The sequence below is a fragment of the Lynx rufus genome, unplaced genomic scaffold, assembly GCF_022079265.1.
Source record: "Lynx rufus isolate CCGP_SWC_20201006 ecotype Redwood Valley unplaced genomic scaffold, mLynRuf1.p SCAF_38, whole genome shotgun sequence".
NCBI classification, from domain to species: Eukaryota; Metazoa; Chordata; class Mammalia; order Carnivora; family Felidae; genus Lynx; species Lynx rufus.
The window spans coordinates 2110637-2134049 of NW_025814854.1; the positions used below are offsets into that span (position 1 = coordinate 2110637).

Consider the following 23413-nt stretch of genomic DNA (forward strand, 5'->3'; position numbering starts at 1 on the left):
CATCAGAGTGTTTAAAAAAGCGGGGGGGGGGGGGGGGGGGCATTGGGGCATTTTTTCCGAAAGGAGAGCTACACTTACTGTTTGTGGTGTTTGCTATCCCTCCGAGGCCACAGTCAGCTTCTACCAGGGCAAGTGAGCGGTGGAGCGACAGTCTGAGGACAGAGCCCTTCCCGAGGGAGGGCAGGCGGGGCTGTGCCAGCAGCCTCGGAATGACCACGCAAAGTAAGCGGAAAAGTGGGAAAAAGCCCAGAACTTCAAAAATGCAATCCCATATAAAATAAGTTTAAGAAAAAAAGCCTTTAAAAAGTTTTTAATACAAAAATACTCACATACAGTTTTCCAAACACAGCTTCCCACTTTAAATGCTATTCTCCCGACTGGCGGTTCCCGAGTCTACAGTTCCGTCTAGCCGCCCCGCCCCCCGCCCCCCCGCAGGAAGTTCAAGTTTTTAAGTCTAGCGAAACCGGTGATAGCACCGAGTGTTCCTATGAGGAGCCTGACCTCATTCTGTATGAAGCGTAGACACCAACAGGCACATTTAAATTCATATTTAATTTCTGACAGGGCATTTCACATCTCAACAGGGTTCGCTGGACAGCACGACGCCTGCGACAGCATTTCCCTCTAGTGACTAACATCCAACACTGTGCTGCTCAGAGGATATCGAGAATTTGGCAACAGTCCTTTGCGTTAACTTTCCTCAAAACAGGCTTATCTTTAATTAATTCCTGGAAACCAGGTAGTTCTGGAAGATGGGCACGATACACACTGTGGTTTTTATGTCGAGATAAGAATTTCAAAGGCGTCAGACGCGCAGACCTGAGTGCGAGTGAGGCCCAGGAAGCAAGGGAGGCGGGCTGTCCACGCGGTTCCTTACCGACCGGGGCAAACGGGGTCACTGTGCCACTCCGGTCCCCACAGTGGTCCTACTTCCTGACTGCCAGAGCGGACGTGTCCTTGTGCCCCGTGCGGTGTGCGAGGCGCCCGGGTCCCCGGAGGCCAGTGTTGGCACGGGAGGGCGAGACTTCGCAGGCCACGGGCACAGCACCAGTCGTTCTGACGCTGAGGGATCTGGAGGTGTTGGGGCGGCTTTCGTTTTGTTTCTGCTTCACATTGGTGACAAAGGGGTGAAGCTGACATTCATAAAGACTGAATCACCCCCCCCCCACCCCCAGCAAAACGAGCTCTCCCTCAGATTCAGAGCAAAGCCCTGGCAGGAAGGCCCTTCGAGCTCAGCCGCTGCGCCTCAGCCTTGTTGTACTCGGATTCGTAAACCAGTTTTCTAGAGATTTTCAAAGTTAGTGTTATTTGCTCATTAGTTTTAAGTTTTTGGAAAGAGGATAACCATATTTAAAATAATTTTTCCAGCATTTCCTTCAGATCGTAGAATTTGAAAATATCAAAAGTGACTCAAAACTCACAAGATTTTACTACTGTCAAGTACAAAAATAAGTTAATCTGCTCCCCAAAGTGCGCTGCAAAGCCAGTCTGATGGTCTGACTTCTGGTGGGAGAGGAGAAGCGAGGGGCGAGGCTGCACCCAAGGCCCTGGGCCATGAAGAGCGGAGCCCGCAGGCCTCGGGAATCCCTCAGGCCCTGAGCCGGAGCGCCAGGGCATGGGAACGCTGCTGGGCTCGTCGTGGGAACAACCTTCCAGGTTGTTTGGGGAAGAAGGAGCATAAATCTATATAAACCAATCCAGTATTTTCTTGGGACGATTTGAGAGAAACGAGTTCTACGCGGAAACACCCCACAGTTCCCCGGGTCCTACTGAGCAAGTGCATTTCCAGAGGTCACCTAAGCCACACGCAGGAGGGGTCCACTGATGACCAAGCTCTCGTGTCTCCTTCGTGGCCGCGGATGGCTCCTTCCTCCAGGATCACGATGGGAGAAGGGCAGAGGGACGCCTGGGTGAGACCCTGTTCATAGCGAGCGAGGCCCTGTCGGCGCCATGGAGCCTCACACCCGAAGCAGACTCTTCCCCGTGGTCCGAGCCCGGCAGAGACCGCTGCCCCCAAGAGCTCACGTCACCAAACCACGGAGAAGAAGTTAAACGGGGGGTCCGGGTCCAAGCATGTCCTGCAGTTGCACGAGGCAGAGGCAGTGATGGAAGAGAAACAGACAGGAGAGACCTCGGGAGTTTTCAACAAGGGACGTGTGTACGTCTCTGTTCTCCTTCGGTTGTTTTAAGAAGAACGGACCAGAAACAAGCATCTGCTGCTGAGTATTCCATTCCCTTCCCTCCCATCGTCAGCATGGAGGCTGCGGGCCCCACGGGGCGCACTTGGCTGCCTGGCGTCCGGGACCCCCGCCCTTGGTGCTCCGGACTCCCCAGGGTCAAGAGAAACTTCCAAAGAGAAGAGACCTTCGTGCTCCCAGGAGCTCCTCCCATGGTGCGGCCAGGCCTCGTAAGGAGTAAAAAGTTAGTGACGTCTCACAGAGAAGTTCCAGGCCCGACGCCCACAGATGGCGCCTCGGGCCCCCAGCACGAGTGCCTGGCGGTGGCGTCCTGGCTGGGCGCGTGTGACCAGCACAACTCCCGTTTTCTATGAACAGACCCCCAGGGGTGACGGGAGAGTAGCAAGTAGGTGCAACGGTCCTAGACTCTGCGTCTCTCCTCAGACCCCGAAAGAACAATTTTCGGAAAAGCCCGTCTCCCACGTGCTCTGGGTCCCCGGGGTGGGGAGCACCTGGCCGTGCCCTGCTGCCGGGACTGTCCCCTGCCGGGCCGCGGGCGCACAAAGCCCCGACAGAACCATTTCTGTGAACTCGGCGCTTCACACAAACTCACCGCGGGGCCGCACCCCCACCGAGTTGGCCCCTTTCCCTGGGAGAATTCAGGGCCGCATCAGTAAATACACGTTTCAGTCGGTGGTAATTTGTGAAAACAAGTTTAGCAAAAATATATTGAGAATAAAAGCCAGAAACTGGTAAAGAAAAGCCCAATGAAAAAAATATACAAAGTCTTCCCCCAAATGTTGGTTAAGAACCTAGTGCGTTCAGGGACAGGCCCAGGTGAGATGCGCCAGACCTGGCCTGGGCCGGGGAGGCCGCTCCGAGAGGCCCCACGCTTGCAAGGCCCACGGGGTGGCGCCATTCAGTCCAAATCCACGACAGAAAAAACTACGGGACAGCTTACAACACTGTCACTATCACCACTCCTGGGGCCGGCTCCTCACTAGGATGGAAAAGAAGCATTTTGAGGAAAAATTTCACATTAGTACAAAAAAACCCCCAAATCATACAGCTGTTTCAGAAGAGCAAAGTAATGATCAAAATCATGGTTTCCAAGGAATCCAGGGTCTGAGTCCTTGCCCGGGCCCCGCCCTGGTCTCCACTAAGTGACGAAGGCAGGTGAGCTGGCCAAGTGACTTTGTTAAGATGAAAGAGATCATAGTGAGCCTTTAGAAAAACACTACCCTCTACATTTCAGGTGAGATAAAAACATTTCATATGCCAATTAATTTTCAATTATAACTTTAACCTACAAAAATAGAGTGGGAGGGAACCTTGACATTCTCAGAAATTCAAGTGTAGCTGTAATGCTGTGTAGTAAGGCTTGTTTGTCCTGGAACCTTCTGAACCTCGCGGCTCAGACGGGTCATCAGTGCAGACGCAGCGGGCGCTGCCGAGGATGGCTCAGTGGTGGACAGGCACTCCCTCCCAGGAGGCCTACACGGCTGTCATAGCGGCTTCGAGCTGGGTCCTCCGGGCCAGGACCCCGCTCCTCCCCTCCCCCCCCCCCCCCCCCCCGCGGCCCTCCCCCCACCCCCCTCCCGGAGCTGGCCAAGCCACTGCCTGGCGCTATTTGCCTTCCGTGACCCTCCGCCAGCACCTCCTTCTCTTCCTCTTCCCCTTGGACTTGCTGGGTTCCGGAAAGGGTTTCCCAGTCTGGGCGCTCCGGGCCGACACGGCCCCCAGGTCATGCTCGCAGCAGCATGGCCGCCCGTCCCGCGTGGAGCCGAGGGCCGCCCCGTCCTGGTGCTCCTTGCAGAATGAGTTGGGGCAGAAGTGGCAGAATGACGTGGAAGGTCTGCCACACACGTCACAGTGGTGCCAAGGACATTCCCACTTCCCTGCAACGAAACACGAAACGTGAGCCGGAGCGGTGGAAGCATCGACAACTTCTAGCGTTTGCGTGGACTGTCCGGTGAGACGAACAGAGACGACACCGCTCCTCCCCAGCTGACGCGGAGAGGAGCAGAGGCCAGGCGGGCCGGCCCGGCGGGGGACGCGGCCCACCCCCGGGCCCCGCTGGCACCCCGGCTTCTCTGTGACCTCGCCGTGGCCTGGACCGCCTTTCTACTGGGGATTTGATCTTTCCGGCGTTAATCTGCACCAGCTTGCTGCTCAGTGGGGTCACCACCCCGTCACCTGCACACTTCCCTCTCGCGTCTGTCCAGAAAGTCTCGTTCTGTCATCTTTTGCACACGATCTGTTTTCTTTTACGATCAAACGTGTTTGCCTTCCCTTTGTATAGATTTTGGTTTGCATGAGGATCTGTTTCGCTTCTGGACAAGTTAACGTGTCACACCCTCACCCATCATCCCTCCAGAGCGAGGCTGTTGAGAACAAGGCGGAGCCCGCCCCGTGTCCCCCTCCCGGCCCTGCGCGTCCCAGGCTGGCTCCGGGGGCCCCCTTCCTACGACACCCAAGGCTGGGCAGAGCTCTGCGCCCGGAGCCCGGCCCCCCTCCCACGCCGGCAGCCCTGGCTCGGCAGCCACTCGCGGGACCTCGGCCCAAGCCGCGCTCCGGGTGGTCCGAGGGGCTCCACGGCCGTGCCCGCCGCAGATCCTGACTCCACGCACGGACCTCCCTGGGCCGGGCCTCGCTACCTGAGTCACCGAGTCTGTGACCGGGAGAGGACAGCCATCGACAGGGACCCCCAAAGGCCGCCGGGGGGGCCCGCTCACCCACCGAAGGGCCGCTTGCCCAGGCCCAGGCACGACAGGTGGTAGGCCTTGGTGCAGGACTTGCGGTCACACAGCACCAGCTGGCCGCCGTCCCCACAGCGGAAACACTCATCCTCGGACTCCTTCTTCCCTTCGCCTCTGGTTCTCCGCCTCCTCGTTCTTTTCTTGCTCTTTTTGCCCTTTTCCTCTGAAGAAAGGGACGTCGAGGTCTAAAGTGAGAAACAAACGCGCTTTGTTTACGAGACCTGCGTGGACCAAAGCAGTAACAAAAGGAACCACAAAGAGGGAGCACAAGAGCCGTGGTGCAGGTGCGTGCATCTCTGGGGACTCTGCAGACGCTTTCGCCTGGAGAAGACCGAGCGGGGACCAGGCGTGTGCCTCGGGGGGGTGGGGGGGGCTCAGCTCATCCCACACACGCCTGTTCTGCCCCACGGGTGACCACTGAGCACAGCGAGGAGGACCAGCTTTGCCAAGAGCCTCCGTAGTAGCAGCTGTCGGCGCCTCCCGGATCTGTGGGCGGGACGCACAGGCCCGGAGCGGCCCCGCCCCCACGGGACGCGCCCCTCGCTCTTTCCAGTAAGAACCGCACTGTGAGCGAGAAAAACAAAATCATGCCCTCGGCTGAAGCGGGAGACCCCCGTGGACATCCCAACTCCGGGCCAGATGCCCGTGATCCCCCCCCGTGTTTGGGGGCCTAGGCAGGCAGGTAAGTGGGCCCCAAATTCATGACCTGCCCGGAATCTCAGAACGGGATGCTCCTTGGAAACGGTGTTGATGCAGATGTAATACGTTAGGGTGAGGTGCTACTGGGGCAGGGCGGGCCCTTAACCCAGAATGACTGGCATCCTCACGAGGAGAGGAAGGGACACAGAGACAGGGAGAAGGCCCCGTGCAGATCGGGGCAGAGACGGGAGTAACGCGCCCACCAGCCAAGGAACGCCAAGGCCGGCTGGAAACCGCCAGAAGCCAGCAGAGCCTCCGGACAGAGCGAGGCCCGGACGGCGCTCTGGCTGCAGACTTCCGGCCGCGTGGCCATAGGAGCCCGGAGCCCTGCCTCCCACACCCTGCAGGGACCCCCTCCTGCCCGCCAAAGCTACCCGCCAGCCCGGAAGAAGGGACGGACGTGTGCGCAGACGTCAGAAAGGCTGGCATCCGTGACCTTACCTTTGGTCTGTCCCCAAGGAACCCGCTGCAGTTGGAGGCCCCACACCGACAGACTGTCTTCTCGTTACCCAAACAGTCGAGGTTGTAGTTAAAGGTCAGCTCCGTCCCTAGGGGAGAAGAGACACGCGGCCACCCTGGAAACGCGTTCGTCAGGCCCACAACACACACTCCTACTCGCTCACGTCCACACCGGCGTCACGGCCTCGGGGGAGCCCGCGGATATGTCGTACCTGCGGGGATGTCGCACACGGCAAACAGGCCCACGCGAGTGTCCCCGTTCACCGTCCACTTGAGGGTCTCACAGTTGGGCTGGCAGCTGTGATTCATGAACCGGGAGTAGTTTCCTTTGGGGCCAGCATCAATTATCCGGTCCTGTAAGGTACAACTCAAGTTTCAAGTCGCATTTAAACGCGGGGGTGACCCTTAGCCATTATGCCCTTCTTAAAGGGAATTTTCACCGTCTCTCCCACCGGACGACGATGTTGTACTGGAAACCGTGGTCTCCTGTGTCCACTCGGACAGGACGCCCCCAAACCAGTTCTCTGTTTCTCTCACTCACGGAGGGCAGGTCAGGACCACGTGGCGAGGACCAAGCCCCAGCGAGTCCCGGTGAGGACGGGGCAGCCAGCAGGCGCTTCCCCACACCAGCCGGCAGGTGACAGACAAGCCAGGAGGGACGGGAAGGTGTCACCACTGACAGCCGCCAGAGACTCACATCGACGGACACAAACGACAGGACCCCGGTTCCAAAGGAGCAAAGGATATGACCACGCGACTGCCGAAGATCTGACCCAGACGCGCAAGCACTTTGGGAAGGTGTCCACGTTGCCAAGCAGTGGAGGAAACGCAGGTGAAAAGGACAACGGAACCGGACGCGCTCGGTGACCGCAGGAACGGGTTTGATTAAAGCAGCCGGCACTGGCGAAAAACCACAAATATGCGCACGCCGTGGCCCTGCCCTGGGGCCAAGCCCGCGACGCAGCACTCGTGCACACGCCATCACCGTCCAGCAACGGGACGGTGCGGCTGGAGGTCCCTGCCCCGTGAGGGGGGCAGCCGAGGTAAGAGATGCACGGGGGAGGAGGGCACTTAACATCAGGCACATACAGCACTGTGGTCACGAGTTTGTGCAAAGCTCTGTGTGACTGGGGTGAACAAACGTGCAAATACACGACCCACACCCACGCCAGGCGTTCCTTTCAATGCAGCAACGCGATCAGAACGGGCTTGCTCTGCAGTGTGCCCTTTCCCTCCGCGTAGGGGCCTTTCACGGCCCGCACAGTGTTCCTTCCCACAGCGGCGGACGCCCTGGCCCCACAGCTTCCACGGCGTCACCGGCCCCAGGGCTCCAGGGCGCGCTTCCTGGCTGAGGGCTGAGGGCCAGCGTCCCTGGGCGACCTGGTGACCTGCAGCTCCCTCCCTGTGTGTGTGTGTGTGTGTGTGTGTGTGCGCGCGCGCGTATATTCTGGATGCCAGACCCTTGGTAACTACGTGTCAAATCTTCCTCCTAGGACGACACTCGATTTTTAACTCGATGGTACCTTTTCTCGCTCAAAACTTGCCCGGTTTTACACAACTGATTTTGTTAATCCTTCACTTTATGCGTTCGGGGTCTTCGACCAGCCTCGCACAGCCTTCTCTAACCCCTAAGTTACACAAGAGACCTCCGGTGTTTCCTGGCTCCTTACGGCATCTGGAAGATGTCCTCTTGTGAGTGCAGTGAGGGGGCACCATTGCCCAGAGGTCTGTCGTCTGCCGCCCCATCACTTGCTGCTGAGACTGGGCCACACCGTTCACGGGAACGCCACAGAGCGTGAGTGAGCGCCGTTCAGTCCTGCAGGCTTCGCCGTCTGCGTGGGCTCTAGATGGCCCGTCGACATTTACTTTTATAATTTTTTTTAACGTTTGTATTTATTTTTGAGACAGAGAGAGACAGAGCATGAACGGGGGAGGGTCAGAGAGAGGGCGACACAGAATCCGAAACAGGCTCCAGGCTCCGAGCTGTCAGCACAGAGCCCGACGCGGGTTTCAAACCCACGAGCTGTGAGATCATGACCTGAGCCGAAGTTGGACGCTCAACCGACTGAGCCACCCGGGCGCCCCGACGTTTACTTTAAATTGTTAATATTCGCGTGGAGATCACGGCGATTCGACGGTGGGGAAGACGCACGTTGTGACGACATTTCCTCTCAACCAGAAACGGAGCCGTGTCTCGTTCGTTCATGTCCTCTCACATGTCCCGCGGGAGAGCTGTTGCCAGTGTTTCCGCGTGTGTGGGGGGGACCCGACGCCGGTGCGGTCGTCCGCGAGCCTTCCCCCGTGCCGCCGTGTCCGGGGTCAGGAGCAGCAGCCACAGCGTCTTGTCTCCTTCCTGAGCCGTCTCAGGCCGAGAGTCGGGACACATTTTCACAGCTTCACCAAACTGGAAGAAACTCCCTTCTTTTCCCGGTTTCCGAGTGTTCAGGGAGCGGGGCTTACACAGCCTCAGAGGATTCCGCGGCACTCGTTAAGGTGACAGTGGGTGTGCCTTCCTGTGTCTGTCAGTCCTGGGCTGTGAAGGCCCCTGCGCTCCCGGGGGGCGGGGGGGTGCTTCTCAGGGGCGCACCCTCCCCTCCTGTGGGCCCCAAGCCCGCTCCCTCTGCCCCATCACTGGGCCGGGCCTGGGATCTGCCCTTGGGGTGGGGGAAGGGGAGGGGGGGTGTGTCTTTGGAAAGTACTGGGCACCGTGGGGGCGGGGGGGGGGGGGGGGACGGACGGACATGGCTTTTTACTTGTGCTGTTTGCTAACTGCTAAAGTTGTGCGTTGACTTCAGTTCCCTCATTAACCGTGTTCTTTCTGTCTGTCTGTCCAGGGCCCCTCCCTCTGCCTCGGAGGCGGATGCATGGCAGACCGGCTCCCCCAGCCTCTCCTGGCCCCCCTGTTGCCGCACGAGGGATGTGGCGCCGGGCACGCGCTCTGCACGAAGGGGTCCTTGCCGCCATCGAGGCCTTCCTTTGAGCCCCCGGACGTGGTGGGGCCGGAGTCCGACCTCACCTGACAGGGGCCGCCTGCCCCGCACACGACTTTACACTCCAGCTTTCAGAATCTTTCTTTCTACGGACAGCAGAGAAGCAGGCTTTGCTTTACGGACCACTTGGGGAATCTTTAAACAGGTGAGTTAATTCAATTCCCTCTTTACAGATAGGACGATTCGCCGTGCACAAGTCTAACCTACCAGCCCGTTCTGTTTGCAAGCAGGCCTCTTAAGCCTTTCACCGCGAAGTAAGGCGGATCTCGTTACAATTTTCCTGTCCTGTTGGCAATTTGGAGTTTTGTCCTCCCGACCACCCTTTATAAGCAGCCCGGCATCTCCAGCCGTGTGTGGCACCCACGGGTCTGCCACCATGGCCTCAGTGACCCCACCTCGCCAGCACCACTCGGCCACCTTCGGTCTCCCTCCGGGAGTTACCGGCTCCGATCCCCGGCTCCCACCGGAGGTGACCCGGGCTGCCCTTCCCTGTGTTGGGCACGATACCCCAAGCACGCTGTGCTCCCGGACAGTCTCCTGGCTCCGCGCCTCACACTCGAGCCTCTTACCCTGTAGCCGCTGCCCCTGACGAACCGCTCAGCTGGCCGCAGGGTCTCTGGTCTCTGGCCCTCTCTTCTGAACACCGTGTGGGAGCTGACCCTCTGCGCTCAGGCGCGGAGCTCTGTGTCCACAGCTGGCAAGCCGGCCTCATTCTCTTCCCTGGTACGCAATTCAGTGTCTTCGTCCGGCTACCAGAGGGTTTTGTCACACCCATAATTTTGATACAGTATTTACTACGCTGGCCATTCTGGATGGATTTCCCGGAAACACAGCACCGTCTTCACCTCCTTCCGGTGTCCGGAGCGCCCGCGGTCACGCAGAGACTGTCCTCGGCCTGTGCCCTGTGTTGTGCTGGTCTCGTCCTTCCCCGCTCTCTCCCCACCGCGTCCTGCTCAGTCCCCACGTCTGTCCCACGTCTGCCCCGCGCTCCCGCGCGCTCCGGGCAGCTGAAGCTTCTGCTGGGAGATGCCGGTCTCCTCCTGTTCCACCCCACGCCCCCTGCGTTCCCGACTCAGCTCTGCCTGCCGTCTGGCCGCCTCTGACTCCTCACTCTCTCAGGTCCAGTGCTTTGTGACAGCAGCCGTCCCAGTGGCTTCTCTCCACCACAGACGGCTTCTGTGGTCCCTTGACCACCCCGCTCGGAGGGCGCCGGGGCTCCGCAGCAGCCGGACTCAGGGAGTGTGCGCCACGTGCTCTGTCTCGGGCACCTTCTCTGTCTCTCTCGGAAGACGGCCCTTCCCGAGCCCGTCACTCCTGCCTCCCAGGAGCCCCCACACCTCCCGTCTCCACTGCCCCCTTCCGAGACTCAGTGCTGCTGCCCAGCAGGTGCCACCTGCAGACGGCTCTTCGTCTCTTCTGACAAAGGCACTTCCAGGCTGATGGCCTGTCTGTCCCCAGCCCCACCGAAGACGTACTCCATATACCTTTTGTTGCTGTTGCTCTGGGAGCGAGCAGCCACCCTCTCCTACCACAGTCCTACATGTATCTTAATGTTTACAGGCTCCTGTTGCTGCGCCGTGGGTCCACTCCTGTCTCCCGTTTTCTTCACTGACCTTCTTTTAAGATCTCCAAGCTGTTAGACACGCATTGAGTTCCTGGGTCTCCTCCACCCCCACAACTGCACCCAGTACGCAGGGGAGTGAGGACCCTACTAAGGCCTCCTCCTTGGCTGCTGTGGCTGTTCAAAGTCTACCTTATCTGGTGCTAATGTACTACGAACAGCCTTCTCTGCACTAGCCTCTACTAAGTTTTTAATCTTCTAGTACACTTACAAGCTTTCTGCTTCCTTTTTTTGTTTAATTTTTTAAAGTAATCTCCACACCCAACATGGGGCTTGAACTCGTGACCCCGAGATCAGAGAGGCCCGTACTCCACAGACTGAGCCGGCCAGGCACCCCTCTAGTTCATTCTAAATACATAAGTCACAGAGCTTCAGATCAGATTCCTGGGGCGCCTGGGTGGCTCAGTCGGTTAAGCGTCCGACTTCGGCTCAGGTCATGATCTCGCGGTCCGTGAGTTCGAGCCCCGCATCGGGCTCTGTGCTGACAGCTCAGAGCCTGGAGCCTGCTTCAGATTCTGTGTCTCCCTCTCTCTCTGGCCCTCCCCCGTTCATGCTGTCTCAAAAATAAACGTAAAAAAAAAAAAATTTTTTTTTTAAATCAGGTTCCTGTATTTTAGCCAGTCTAAACCTTAGTCTTATAAATTAAGCCATTTACGTTTATTGTGATCATTGCCACACGTGTATTTTTGTGTCCCGTGCATGGTTTTTTGTTTTTAAGAGAGAAAAAACAGAGGAGATGGGTAGGAGAGAGAGAGACCCAAACAGCCTCCACATTCATTGTGGAGCCTGATGCAGGGCTTGAACCCAGAACTCTGGGATCATGACCTGAGCTGAAATCACGAGTTGGACACACAACCAGCTGAGCTAAACCCATGCTTTCTAATTACCCTCTTTTCTCTTTTTACCTCCCTCCTACCTCACTGTCTACTTTCCTCATGCTCCTTTCCACTCAGTCGACGACTGGAAAGTCACACCTTCTGTTTCTATTCATTTAGTAATTTTCAGTGTAGCTTTAACACATATACTTTGCCAAAGTGGAAAGTTGGTGAGACCTCACCCCCGCATCCACACAAAACAAGCAGCTCGCAATGGCTCCGTGCCACCACTTCTAACCCCTCCGGGGCCGTCAGCCTGCCCTGCCCCTGACACCACAGCCCCTCCTGCCCAGCAGTCACCACCGTGGTTCCCACGGTGCCAGGCAGCCAGACCCGTACAGGTGTGCCCACTGTGGATTCGCGTGCACACCACACCTGCTTGCGTCTCGCAGGTCACTTCTGAAGCTCACTCTGCTTCCTCGGTGGTGCTCGACTGTGGAGCGGGGGCTACCACCTGCCACTCTGTGCCGTGTCTTCTGGCCGTGGGTCACATGTGGAGGAGTCTGACTGTCTGGCTGTCGCTCCTGGAACGTGCTCCTCTCTCTGCCACTTTCAGTCTCTGGTGTCCCTGCTACATGTCTTTGCTACGTTTGGGTGTTTTTTTTTTTTAATAGCATCTCTAGGTATACGTTTATTTTTAGTTATGCTATTCAAAACTTGGGTCAGTTTCCATCAGATTCTAGAAAATCCTTTTGCCACATGACCCTTCCCCCATTCTCTTGTCTTTCCTCTGGAGCATCTGAACATGTCTGCCTTCTGCGTCTCCCGGCCTCTCCGACAAAGTTTTCATCTTCCCTTCCCGTGCCACGGCCGACAGCCTCTCTGGTCCCGGCTTCCGCTCCAGCCATTTGCCCTGGGGCTGCCCAGCGTCTCCTCAGCCGCCTTCTGGGCTCATCTCGAGGACTGCGTGTTAGCTCTCGGTGTGAGGCGCGATCGCCACGTCTCCTTTAACGGCTTCGGCCGTTTCTCACACGCTCACTTAAGACTTGGTGCCAGACTTCAGTCTTACTACTTCTGGCTCTCACCAAAAGCTTCACCTTTGTGAAGGTCCTGCTTAAGGACATCTTGTTCCACGGCCCCGTAAGCGCTGAAGTGGGGCTTGCACTCTTTTTGTGGCAAGGACGTGACGTGAGGTATGAGTTGTTTCTCTCTCGCGGGTCTTTGGCTTTATCTTCTCTTCAGTCAGGGAGCCTAAGTGAATTGTTAGGGTTCAGCAATTTCAGGGACCAATGTGTGTGTTAAATGACGAACCTGGCATTTCTTACAACACACGAGTGGTTTACATTTTGACTCCAAAACCTGGTAAGACACGCGTTTCAAGTATTAAACTTCTAATAAAACAACCTCCCTCACCACTACCGTCTAAAAGGGAGGGGGGTGGCAGCGGGAAGCCTAAATCCGCTACCCTCGGGGCCAAGCATACGGGCCCCTTGCCTAGGACTACAGCCCTCTGAGGGGTCTACACGGGTGCCTCAGCTCCAGCTGCCCGCCAGGCCTCCGAGCAGGCCTTGGCGGTGGTCCCCACACGAGGGTTGGCCCCCGGAGGCTGCACGCGCTCGCCCCTGCTTCTGAGAAGCGGGCTCTCTGCCCCTCACCTGCCACCCTACACGCGTGTTGTGGGCAGTCGGTCCTCCCCCATCCACAGCTGGGTGTTCTTGTACCACGGGATCCCCGTTTGCCAGCCTGTGGGGTCTGCCGGACCCGCCTCCGGCAGGAGCTCCGGATGTACTGTGCCCCCCGACGGGCCCAGGGAGGAGCTCCGCCCCCCTCTAGTGCAGGACCCTCACCTTTCTAACCAATTCCTTCACCTTGAACGATTTCGAACTTACAGGAAGAAAAACGGAATGCTACAGCCGACGCCCGTACCTCTCACCCGGACACGCCGCCTACTGACACTTTCGCACGTTTGCTTTCTCCTCGTCACCTAGCCCGCAGAGGTGCCCGCGCACACGCTCCTTCCCTCGCCCTCTGCCAGTGAGCTCTTCGGACACGTCAACGCTGTCCTCCCGAGGAGCTCCCTGTGCAGACACTTAGCCGTCAGGGACGGCACCGTGTCCACAGTGGGGTTTCCCGTACGGTCTCCAGGGGGTCCCGTCCGGCATCCCAGCCCCAGGGTCTAGGGTCCCGGCAGGAAGCGCACGGACCGCGGCATCTGCCTCGTCTCCTCGTGGTGGGGCCGCGGCCTCCCTGGGGACGACCCTGCGAGGTCCCTGGGACCATCCTAACCTGGTGCGTGATCATCTTCTACCTCGTTTCCGGCCATCCTTCGCGGTAGCCACCCGCTCCTGCTGGACGACGGCCTCAAGGCCGAGCAGCGGACACGAGCCTCGTGACTGCCTTCCCCACGCACGGCGCTCGGGCACCACAGAGGCCGCCCCTGGGGTCAGAGCAGCCCTCCGCACACACACCCGGGAAGGGCCGTCCTGGCGGGCGGGAGCCAACCCGTGCGCGTCCCGGATGCACCTTCTTCCGTTCGCCCCCACCGGCAAACGGGCGGCGTGGCCCCTGCTCCGAGGACATCGGTCCCTCTGGCCGACGTATCCTGCAAACTGCACACCTGGGCTGTGCGGCCGAAAACGTGTAACTCTCCTCATCTTTTCTCCTCTTTTCACCGACCCTCGGTCCGGCCTGTTTGGTACTTTGTGCACGCACCAGCAGATGCACGCGGCCCCAGGACGCCCTCACGCAGACAGGCCCTCAGGCAGCTGCCGGAAGACGCCGTGCCCCTCAGGAGAAAACGCATAAACGTCTGAAGACCGGGCCACGTGGACGGGACCACAGACAGGCCTGTGGCCCCGGGGCACAGCGCAGCACACGGCCCGTGGGGAGCTGGCAGCACTACCTTGTCTATGGTGAGCATGTAGAAGTGTGTGATGTCGTTCTCGTGTGCGTGTTTGATCCTCGCCATGCACTCCTCCTCGTCAATCAGCTCACCGACGTACTCATTCACGAACTCTCCCTGGAAGGCGGAACGGCAGACCGTGACCGTGGTAAACAACGGGGTCCGGGTGCAGGAGCCCGCGCCCGAAGCGCCCGGAGCCGGCACCGCGCGCGCGTCACGATGCGGTCCGGGGCGCGTCTTCCCAAGTCCCTGGAAGTTCAGGTCTACCTCAACGACTCCATACTCGGCTGTCAGGGAACAGTTCACCCGAGCGTCCTTCCCAAAGCGGCACCCTAACTCTCGCTTCCTGCAGCAACTGCCTCTGGGCACCCTGGCGGCACACCCCGAGCTCCCACACGGCCGGCTGCCACGGCTCGCCTTCCCTAGTAGAGTCTACACGGCGAGAGCCCGGAGGAACTGGACGCCGAGGCGGCCAGTGGAACCAGACCCGCAGGGGCCGTGCGCGTTTCAGAGCCGCTGCTCTCGCCCAGGATCGGCCCTGAACCAGACCTGGGGTCTGAGGCCGCCGCCGCCCCCCAGGCCACAGCCTGGCTTCATAAGCCAATTCCGGCTGCCTCTCTACTTCCGGCTGCCCAGCCTAGGACATGGGCAGGCCGTGTGTGGCCTGTGGCCTTGACGGACGACCTGGTCCCGCGCTGCCCCGGACGGAACGGCCGCCCATCCAGGGCAGGGCTCCTTCACAGTCTTTCCTGTCATAGAGCAACCACCAAAATGCCAAGTGGAGGCCAAGTCAGGGGCCTGCTGAGTTTTACTTTGCTAGACAGCACGCACGTAACGTTTTACGACATTCAACCGTAGTAACTCAGACTTTTTAAAAACCCCGTTCTTACGTGCGTGCAAAAGCGTACTAAGCATATCCAAGCGTAAACCGCCAGCCGGCCCGGGACTTCTTGCAAGCAAGGAAAGGGGCTCGGCACACACCTTTCTGATGTCCCGCTTGGCGACCAGGCCCCACCCTTTGCCGTCGGTCTTGATGATCTTGGTCTCGGGGTACTGGCGCTTGGTGAAGCACTGATTCTGGCAGTACTCGCCCGCGGGGCACACCTGCGGGTGGCACTCGAACATCAGCATCCGGTTCAGACACTCCGAGTCGAAGCCGCAGGGGTTCTCGTCGGTGGGCTTACAGTTGCACTTGGGGATCTCAGAGATGTCGGCCGTGTGGATCTGGACTTTCCCATAGGGCTTGTTCACCTGCCGGGGACACGGGGGCGCGTCAGACAAGAGAGCAAGCACCCCGGCCTCCCGCCGGTCCCCACGCTGCAGAGGAGGGTGGCGGGGGGGGGGGCACGCCCGCTCCCCCCCCCCCGCCCGTCACTTCACGTCCCTCGTCCACGCTTGCCCCGCCAGGCTGCCAGAAGTCAGGCGCACAAGCACGTGCTGAGCACGGGGCAGGGTCCCTGTAGCCGGGGACCCGCAGGCAGGTGACCAGGGAGGCTCTGCCCTGGCAAACTCGCGGTTCACGGTGACAGCACAAGAGCAACCCGACCACAAAGCCACAGACAGAGGGGAAGAGGGACTGAAGCAGAGGCCAGTAAGGCGAGGGGAAACGTGGCGGAACAAAGGCCCTCCTCACTGCTGGGCCGCGACAGCGAAACACAGAAGCGCGATCCGAAAACCCGCCTCAGGAGCCCTCAGGTCCCAAGCTGTTTGACCCAGGAGCCCCATTTCCACGAAGTCATCCCTGAGGAAACACTAGCCCCAGAGAACGTGTCACCTGCACACGCACACACAGGGCGCGCCGCCCGGATCTGAGGAGCAAAGACGCGGCCTTGAGCGGCCAGAAGGCAGCTGACACACCGTGTTGAGGGGCTGCCGGGCCCCAGGCGGCAGGACACGGTGACATGGGCTCACCCCGTGTGGCTGTGAGGAGCTCCCGGACCCCTCTCCCTCCCACCCCGTGGGGACGTGGGGACCCAGGTTCCCTGCCGGGACTGCCGGGCTCGCCGGAGGCAGCACGGCCGCCCCCGCAGTCCTTGTGCGGCATCCACACCCTCTACGGCGGGAACATCGCTTTGTCTCCAGGGCTCCGGCTGACCAAGCCACGTTCCAGCCGAGCACCGGCCCGGGCTGGCCACCTCTCATCCAAGCTCGTCCCCAGCGCCGGGTGACGACGGCGTGCCCGCCGCCACCCCCCCGTGCCTCACGGGCTCCCGGCTGGAGCCTCACACGAGGGCAAAACCCAAAACCGCAGAGACCCCCCGCCCCCCAGAAAGGACACGCGCTGGGCAGTGGCTGCACCTGCTCTCTGCCCGTGACCTCAGGCAGCGGTCCACACGGGGGCTGCAGACAGATGCTTGCTCACGGCAGCCCTCTTACCCACCGCGGCTGGAGGGCCCACCCACGGTCCCGGCAGTGACCCCTGACCCGGCCCCCCACCCCCGTCACCTTAATGTGCTTGTACGGCGGGGGCTTGCGCTCACTCTCCTGCGTTTCTCTGGCTTCCCTTTGAAGTTTGATTTCACGAAAACGAGCTTCAGCTTCCTGCAGTGCTAAAAAGTCCACGAAACGTGAGCGTAAGAGGTTTAGTGAATTCACACCTCCACCTACAGGCTCTGCGTCTCAACGGCCGACGCAAGCCTCCGTGTCCCGCCAAGTGCGGTTACCAGTCTCCGGGAGGCTCTGGGGTGTGCACGCTGTTCAGGGCGGGCGCTTTAAATGCCGCGAGGGTTTTCCACCCAAGATGCTCAGAGCGCGCCGGGCCGAGGAGGCCTGGGAGGCGCTGCGCTGTGCCACCTGCCACCAGGAAGGCCCAGGGCGGGTTTCTCTGGGAGGGTGATGCTCTAGCTCTCACTGTCCACGGGGATCTAACATCCTCCCGGGAGGACACGTCCTCTGGGAGGGGGCGGGGCGGGCACCGGGCTCAAGCGAGGGCGGAGGACGCCACGCGTGCTGGGGCCACCCTGACCCCCAGGACTCAAGTCTGACCTCACGACCCGCCAGCGGACTCCAGCACGTTAAGTCTCAGTTTCAACATCTGTCATCTCGTTACGAGTTTTGAAAAATCTTTCTCATCAGACCTTTGCTGCCCGCTGTGCGTGAGGCCCACAGGAGACAAGACGCCGGTCTGTCAGCACAGCCCACCCAGCCACCCCCATGTGCCACCGGCCGCGATGCGCCCGCCCTCCGTGGACCAGGACGAGCCGAACGCACGCCAAGTCCCCCTTCCGCCCCACTCACTCTCGGCCCCGAGTAAATGCCACCTCCTCCAGTCAGGTGGTGGCATTCCCATCCCGTCAGTCACCCTGGCTGTGGTATCAGAGAGCGGGGCACCTGTCTACCTACCCACACCTGGCCCTTCCCGGGGCACCCGGTCTAGATGGCGGCAAAGTCTTCTCCACATTTCTATCTTACATAACAGGCAAGGCAGAAGACACCTCTGTAAACCCGTACTGGAATAACTTCTTCTAAGTAACTTCCACTGCGGGGCACCAGGGGGGCTCGGTCGGTCAAGAGACCGACTCTTGCTTTCTGCTCAGGTCACGGTCTCGGGGTCGTGGGATCGAGCCCCGCGTCGGGCTCCACACTGACGTTGCAGAGCCTGCTTGGGATTGTCTGCTCTCTGCCCCTCCCCCGCTCACTCTCTCAAAATAAACTTAAAAAAAATTTTTTTTAAATAAAAATAGAGCTTCCAATGCATGTGAGTGAAATTAATCCCAAACCAATGCCGTAAACGTTACTCGGGAGTACATTTTATCCTGTGCCTCAACAAATCAGTCTGCAAACCTACGTTTTCCTAATTGAAAGCACGGCTAGAATGCTTAGCCTGGTGTTTTGTACAGAAACCAAACTTTCAGACAACAAAAATCAGGGTTAGCAGAAGGTACCCGAGAGTGCGGTTTCACTCCGTCTGGAAATGTCCGTACCGTTTTTGAAGACTCTTCCGATCCCTCTGACCCCCTGGTAGCGGCTGCCCCGGTCCCCCTCCATGTACGGGAACACTCGCGCCTGATGCGTCCAGTAATAATCTTTAGACCCAAAGAAAAACACAGGGAATTCTCCAATCTCGTGCTTCATTTTCTGAATATTTGGGGGAACATTTTTGGGATGGCAAACTTCTGCCGGCCACCATCTATTATAAATATTAAAAACAGGGTTCACAGACTCTTCAGACAGAGTGACAGTCATTCAGCGCTTTCAGTCCTGCAAAGTGAAAAGAACACAGTGAACAAGGAGGCAGACAGGGTTCCGGTCCTCACACCTGTAGTTCCCCAGTTTAACCCAGACGACGTCCTGGAAGTGCAGCTTCTTCCCGGCTCGGCACTCGTTGCAGAACCAGCTGCCGTCGGGCATCTCGATGCTCAGGCAGTCGGGGTGGAAGGCCGCCGGGCAGGACTCACAACACAGCAGGCTTCCCCCTGCAAGGGAGGGCGAGCGGCTCACACTGGCCCTTCCCGACCCGCAGCCACCCCGCCCCTCGCTCCACGACGCGAGCCCAACCACGGCCGGCCGTCGGGGCGCAACGAAACAAGCCCGTTTTGTTGGCATCACGGAGAACTCGCCCTCCGGCGGTGCGCCGGCCTCCGTGAGTTCAGAAACGCCGCGGCGCACACCGGCACGGGAGCCCTTGGGAGACATCGGGGGCGTCCCCACCCGGAGCAGGGCGGGCGCGGAGGCCCCAGGGGTTACCTGCGAGAGCCGTGCGCGAGGGAGCCCAGGGAAGCAGCCCGCCCTGGCCGCCCGCCGTGGCGCCAGCCCTCACCTTTGGAGCACACGAAACACCAGCTCACGTTCACGTGAGCGTGATGCCTCTTCCCCTTGCGGGCAGTGAAATGGCTGGTGCAGATGATGCTGTGGGAAGCGATCACGGAGCAGCCGGCCGCCAGACAAGCGTCCCCTCCGTGGTAGGCGACGGGGCAGCGGACGCACCGCATCATTTTCCCTGGGGGCAGAGACACGCGCTGAAGGCCCGACAGCGAGCAGGGCGGCGAGAGGCGACCGAGCCCCCCACGCGTCTAGAAAATTCACGCCGAAATAAACTCGGAGTGTTTGACGAAAGCAGTAACTAGGATGGAAAGAACACTTAATAGATGTTACAGAAACACATCTCCCCCAGGCAAAGGTGCTTCAGAACCATCAAGAGAATAGTCAATCACTTAAAATGCCTTATTCTCTCTCTCTCTTTTTTCTTTTTAAATAAGAGTTTATTGGGGCGCCTGGGTGGCGCAGTCGGTTAAGCGTCCGACTTCAGCCAGGTCACGATCTCGCGGTCCGTGAGTTCGAGCCCCGCGTCGGGCTCTGGGCTGATGGCTCGGAGCCTGGAGCCTGTTTCCGATTCTGTGTGTCCCTCTCTCTCTGCCCCTCCCCCGTCCATGCTCTGTCTCTCTCTGTCCCAAAAATAAATAAACGTTGAAAAAATAAATAAATAAATAAATAAAAGTTTATTTATTTTTGAGAGACAGAGAGACGAAGCACGAGTGAGGGGAGGGGCAGAGACGGAGGGGGAGACAGACTCTGAAACGGGCTCCAGGCTCCGAGCTGTCAGCACAGAACCCGACGCGGGGCTCGAACCCACGAACTGCGAGATCGTGACCTGAGCCGAAGTGGGACGCCCAACCCGCTGAGCCCCCCAGGCGCCCCGCCACATTCTTAAATAAGGTCAAGCAGGGCTGATAAACCCAGGCACCGCCAGCCCGTGGGGCCTGTAGTGCGTCTCGCAACGGCTCCAGCCTCTACCCACTGGGTGCCAATCTGCGCCCCCCAGGGTCTCCCCAGACGTGGCCCAGTGTTCCTGGCGAGCAACATCGCCACGGTTGAGAACCACCGGTGTCAGAAGTACAGATAGCCCGCCGTCCTCAATCCCACACGCCTAACGTGAAATAAGGCAGATACGACTTGCTGTTAAAGTATCTTCCTCAGGGCGCCTGGGTCGCTCAGTCGGTTAAATGTCCGACTCCCTTGCTTTCAGCTCAGGTCACGTCACGATCGATCGTGAGATCAAGCACGGAGCCTGCCTGAGATTCCCTCTCCCCCTCCCCCCCAGCCTCACTTTCTCTGCCTCTAAATGAACAGATGAATAGAACATTTTTCTCACATACGAAGAAGCACTAAAACTGGAACAAACATACGGGCACCTGGGTGGCTCAGTCAGTTAAGCATCTGACTACAGCTCAGGTCATGGTCTCGCGGTTCGTGAGTTCGAGCCCCTCGTCGGGCTCTGTGCTGACAGCTCCGAGCCTGGAGCCTGCTTCAGACTGTCTCTCTCTCTCTCTCTCTCTCTCTCTCCGCCCCTCCCCTGCTCATGCTCTCTCTCTTGAAAATAAATTTAAAATTTTTTTAAAAATTAAAAACTGGAACAAACAGAACCTATCAGAATGGTTCACAGGCCCCCCTCCTAAAGTGGAGGCTCCGGGAGGACACGGAGGGCAGGAAGAAGGCACGGCAGGGCGGATCCTCTTACCGACTTCTCGAGAAAAACCCTGCTAGCCGGTGTCGAGTCAGTAACAGAAAGACAACCGCCACTCCAAAGAAAAACCGAAGGCCTTTGGGGACAGACCTTTCGGCCACCGCGCCCGCCTCCCGTGAGCGCCCGTACCTTTCGACGGCCTGGGGTTGGAAGGGTTGGATGCGTGGCAGGTCACGCAGCTGTGCAGGGGGCAGCGGAAGCCTCGGCTCTCGAACACGGTCAGAGGGTACTTCCTCACACAGGCTTCGTGGTAGAACTTCCCGCACTGTGACACGACGCAGCGCCTGACGTCGGTCTTGCTCTCCTTACACACGAAACACGAGTGAATCCCTAGCAGACGGTCAAAGAGGGGCAGGGAACAAGAATTAAACTGTCGTCCCTGAGCCACCGAACTCCAGCAGCCCCGTCAGGGGCGGCCCGTGCTGCCGAGGCCTCGGGCTCTCTTCGGACCTCGGTGCCCGGTCCGAGCACGCTTCAGAAAACGGTCCCACCATCAGGGCCGTTACCTTGCCGTGAGATGGGCTCCAGCTTCCCCGGAGGACAAGGAAGTCTGAGCAGGAGGCGGCTGAGGTGGGCACACCCCCTCGAATTAGCGGGAAGCCGGAGAGCAGGCGTTCCTCCGAAGGAAAGCTTTTGCTCTCCCTCCTGAGCCATCAACCAAGTACAGCGAACCTTCGCTCAGAACCAACCACAGGCAGCGGAGGCGAGGTGCCGTCACATCGGATGGCCTCGGCTTGGGACTGGAGGGACTCGGGAAGACTCCACGCGTCTTCCTAAGCTAGGACACGCGCCCACGAGAGCCAGGAGGCCCTCGGGGCTGCGCGTGGACAGGAGGGGCCGCATCTGAGCGGCCCCTCTTCCCAGCGGCCCCCAGAGTGCGCTGGCGAAGGAAGCGGTGCGGCAGAAGGAAGCCGTGGCCGCTCGGGGACGGGCGCGTCCTTGCCGTTGACCCCGGAGTTCGGGTCCGCGCCGCGTGTCTACGGAAGCCCACGTTCCCGTGAACGTCCGTGTCCTGGGACTGACCGGCCAGCTCACCTGTACTGGTAACGCCGGGCCCTCTGACACCGGGGCGCCCACGCCGGCCGCCTCCCAGCGCGGGGCTCAGGACAGCCCGTTCCGTCACTCTGCCGGTTACCCTACGCCGCTCTACCTCCCGGTACGGCCACCGCCACCGAGGGGAGCGCGTCACGCTGGAGAGAGCAAACCGTGGGGACGCCGAGGGGAGGCGCGCACCCGCCGGGGCGGGGGGGGGGGGGGGGGGGGCCAGGCCCGTGAAGCGCGGAGGCAGGCGGCCCGGTGGGGGGGGGGCCGAGGAGGGGGGGGCGGGAGGGGCGCCCGCGGAACTTGCCTGAGGCGCACTCGCTGCAGGTGAACCTCCCTTCGGGTCTCCGGGCCAGCCCGAGGCAGGCGAGGTGGAAGGCTCCGCAGCAGGGCCCCTCGCACAGCAGGAGGCTGCCCGGCTTCTCGCACAGCTGCGGGGCGGTGAGGACGGTGAGGACGGTGAGGACTGAGGACGCCGGTGGTGCCGGCCAGGCTGAGCCCGGGCGACCCCCTCCCCCCACCCCCCGGCCCGCCCGCGGCTCCCCTGCCTCCCCCGTCCACGCCCGACTTCGCACGTTCGGAACACGCGTGCGCCACACGGCGCCACACGGTGGTGACACGAAACAGCCTCGCGCGGACGCCCGAGCCCGGCCGGGGCGCTCGGTCCCGGGTCCCGTCCCCCCCCCCCCACCCCCCCCGCGGCCCGGCGCCCTCACAACAGAAGCCCGTGTGACCGCGGGTGCGAGTGCGGGCCCGGGCCCGGGTCAAGGACGAAAGCAAGCGGCGGCCGACCCCTCACCTGACACACGTACTCCTTTTTGGCGGCCACGCCCCGCTCAGACTTCTTGGAGGAGACGGACGCTTCGGTCTGGGTCTCGTCGGCGCTCTCGTACGGGGACTCGGCGGGCTCGTCTCCCGGGCCGTCCGACACCTGGGGGCGAAGGAGGCGGCACGGGTCACCAGTGCGGGCGGAGGCGGCCCGACTCCTGCTTGGCTGCGGCCCGACTGCCAGCTCCTGGCCGCAAAGGCCCGGTGCCCACGGTTTCCTGGGAGGGCGCGGCGGGTCGACCGAACTGTAACTGTGCGGAGGCTCAGAAGCGGACTTCGCCCTCTCCGCGCGGGCAGAAGGGGCACAGAGGCACGTGTCTTCGCGTTCCTGCCATCCTGACCAAGGAAGGAACTGGTGAAAACCCCACGTGCCCCAGCAGGTGACCTGGGACGGGCCCGGGACTGGGAATCTTGACCTCTGTCGCCCAGTCGCTTACGGCCCAGCTTTTCCCAGTAAGAGAAGCAGATCAGCACCCAGTGACTTTCCAGAAAAGCCAGAGCGAGGGGCAGGAGGGGAGCCTCCGCGCGGCGGGCCCGGCCGCTCCTGGAAGCCGCCAGCACACGCAGTGGGCCGCGACTAACGGGCCGTCCCGACTTGCCCTCTGCCTGCCGCCCGTGGTCCCCGGGCGGGTAAGCGGGCGAAGGCAAGGTCAGACCTG

General features: G+C 60.2%; 1 protein-coding gene, 1 long non-coding RNA gene and 1 other non-coding gene across 4 annotated transcripts in view; 1 reads left to right on the forward strand and 2 right to left on the reverse strand.

Annotated features, from left to right (window-relative positions):
• Positions 1–295: 295 nt before the first annotated feature.
• NSD2 (nuclear receptor binding SET domain protein 2) overlaps positions 296–23413 on the reverse strand; it is a 93473-nt gene continuing 70355 nt past the window's right edge. The window contains exons 10-23 of one of the 2 annotated variants that reach the window (XM_047094235.1): positions 22726–22857; positions 22234–22357; positions 21015–21215; positions 19182–19361; positions 18681–18837; positions 18346–18551; positions 16868–16971; positions 15404–15673; positions 14423–14539; positions 6307–6448; positions 6077–6183; positions 4917–5121; positions 3835–4075; positions 296–3177 (exon numbers count right to left, since the gene is read on the reverse strand). In XM_047094235.1, coding sequence (XP_046950191.1) covers positions 3135–3177; positions 3835–4075; positions 4917–5121; positions 6077–6183; positions 6307–6448; positions 14423–14539; positions 15404–15673; positions 16868–16971; positions 18346–18551; positions 18681–18837; positions 19182–19361; positions 21015–21215; positions 22234–22357; positions 22726–22857 — 2229 coding nt within the window. In that variant the 3' untranslated portion in view covers positions 296–3134. Of the gene's footprint in view, positions 3178–3834; positions 4076–4912; positions 5122–6076; positions 6184–6306; positions 6449–14422; positions 14540–15403; positions 15674–16867; positions 16972–18345; positions 18552–18680; positions 18838–19181; positions 19362–21014; positions 21216–22233; positions 22358–22725; positions 22858–23413 lie in introns of those variants that run through there. The other variant, XM_047094236.1, reaches the window with a different exon arrangement.
• Positions 6442–14429, forward strand: LOC124522655 (uncharacterized). Its single transcript, XR_006964821.1, has 4 exons — positions 6442–7889; positions 8274–8587; positions 8929–9229; positions 13412–14429. It is a non-coding gene; the product is annotated as an uncharacterized LOC124522655 (long non-coding RNA).
• LOC124522676 (small Cajal body-specific RNA 23) lies at positions 6557–6683 on the reverse strand. Its single transcript, XR_006964826.1, has one exon. It is a non-coding gene; the product is annotated as a small Cajal body-specific RNA 23 (non-coding RNA).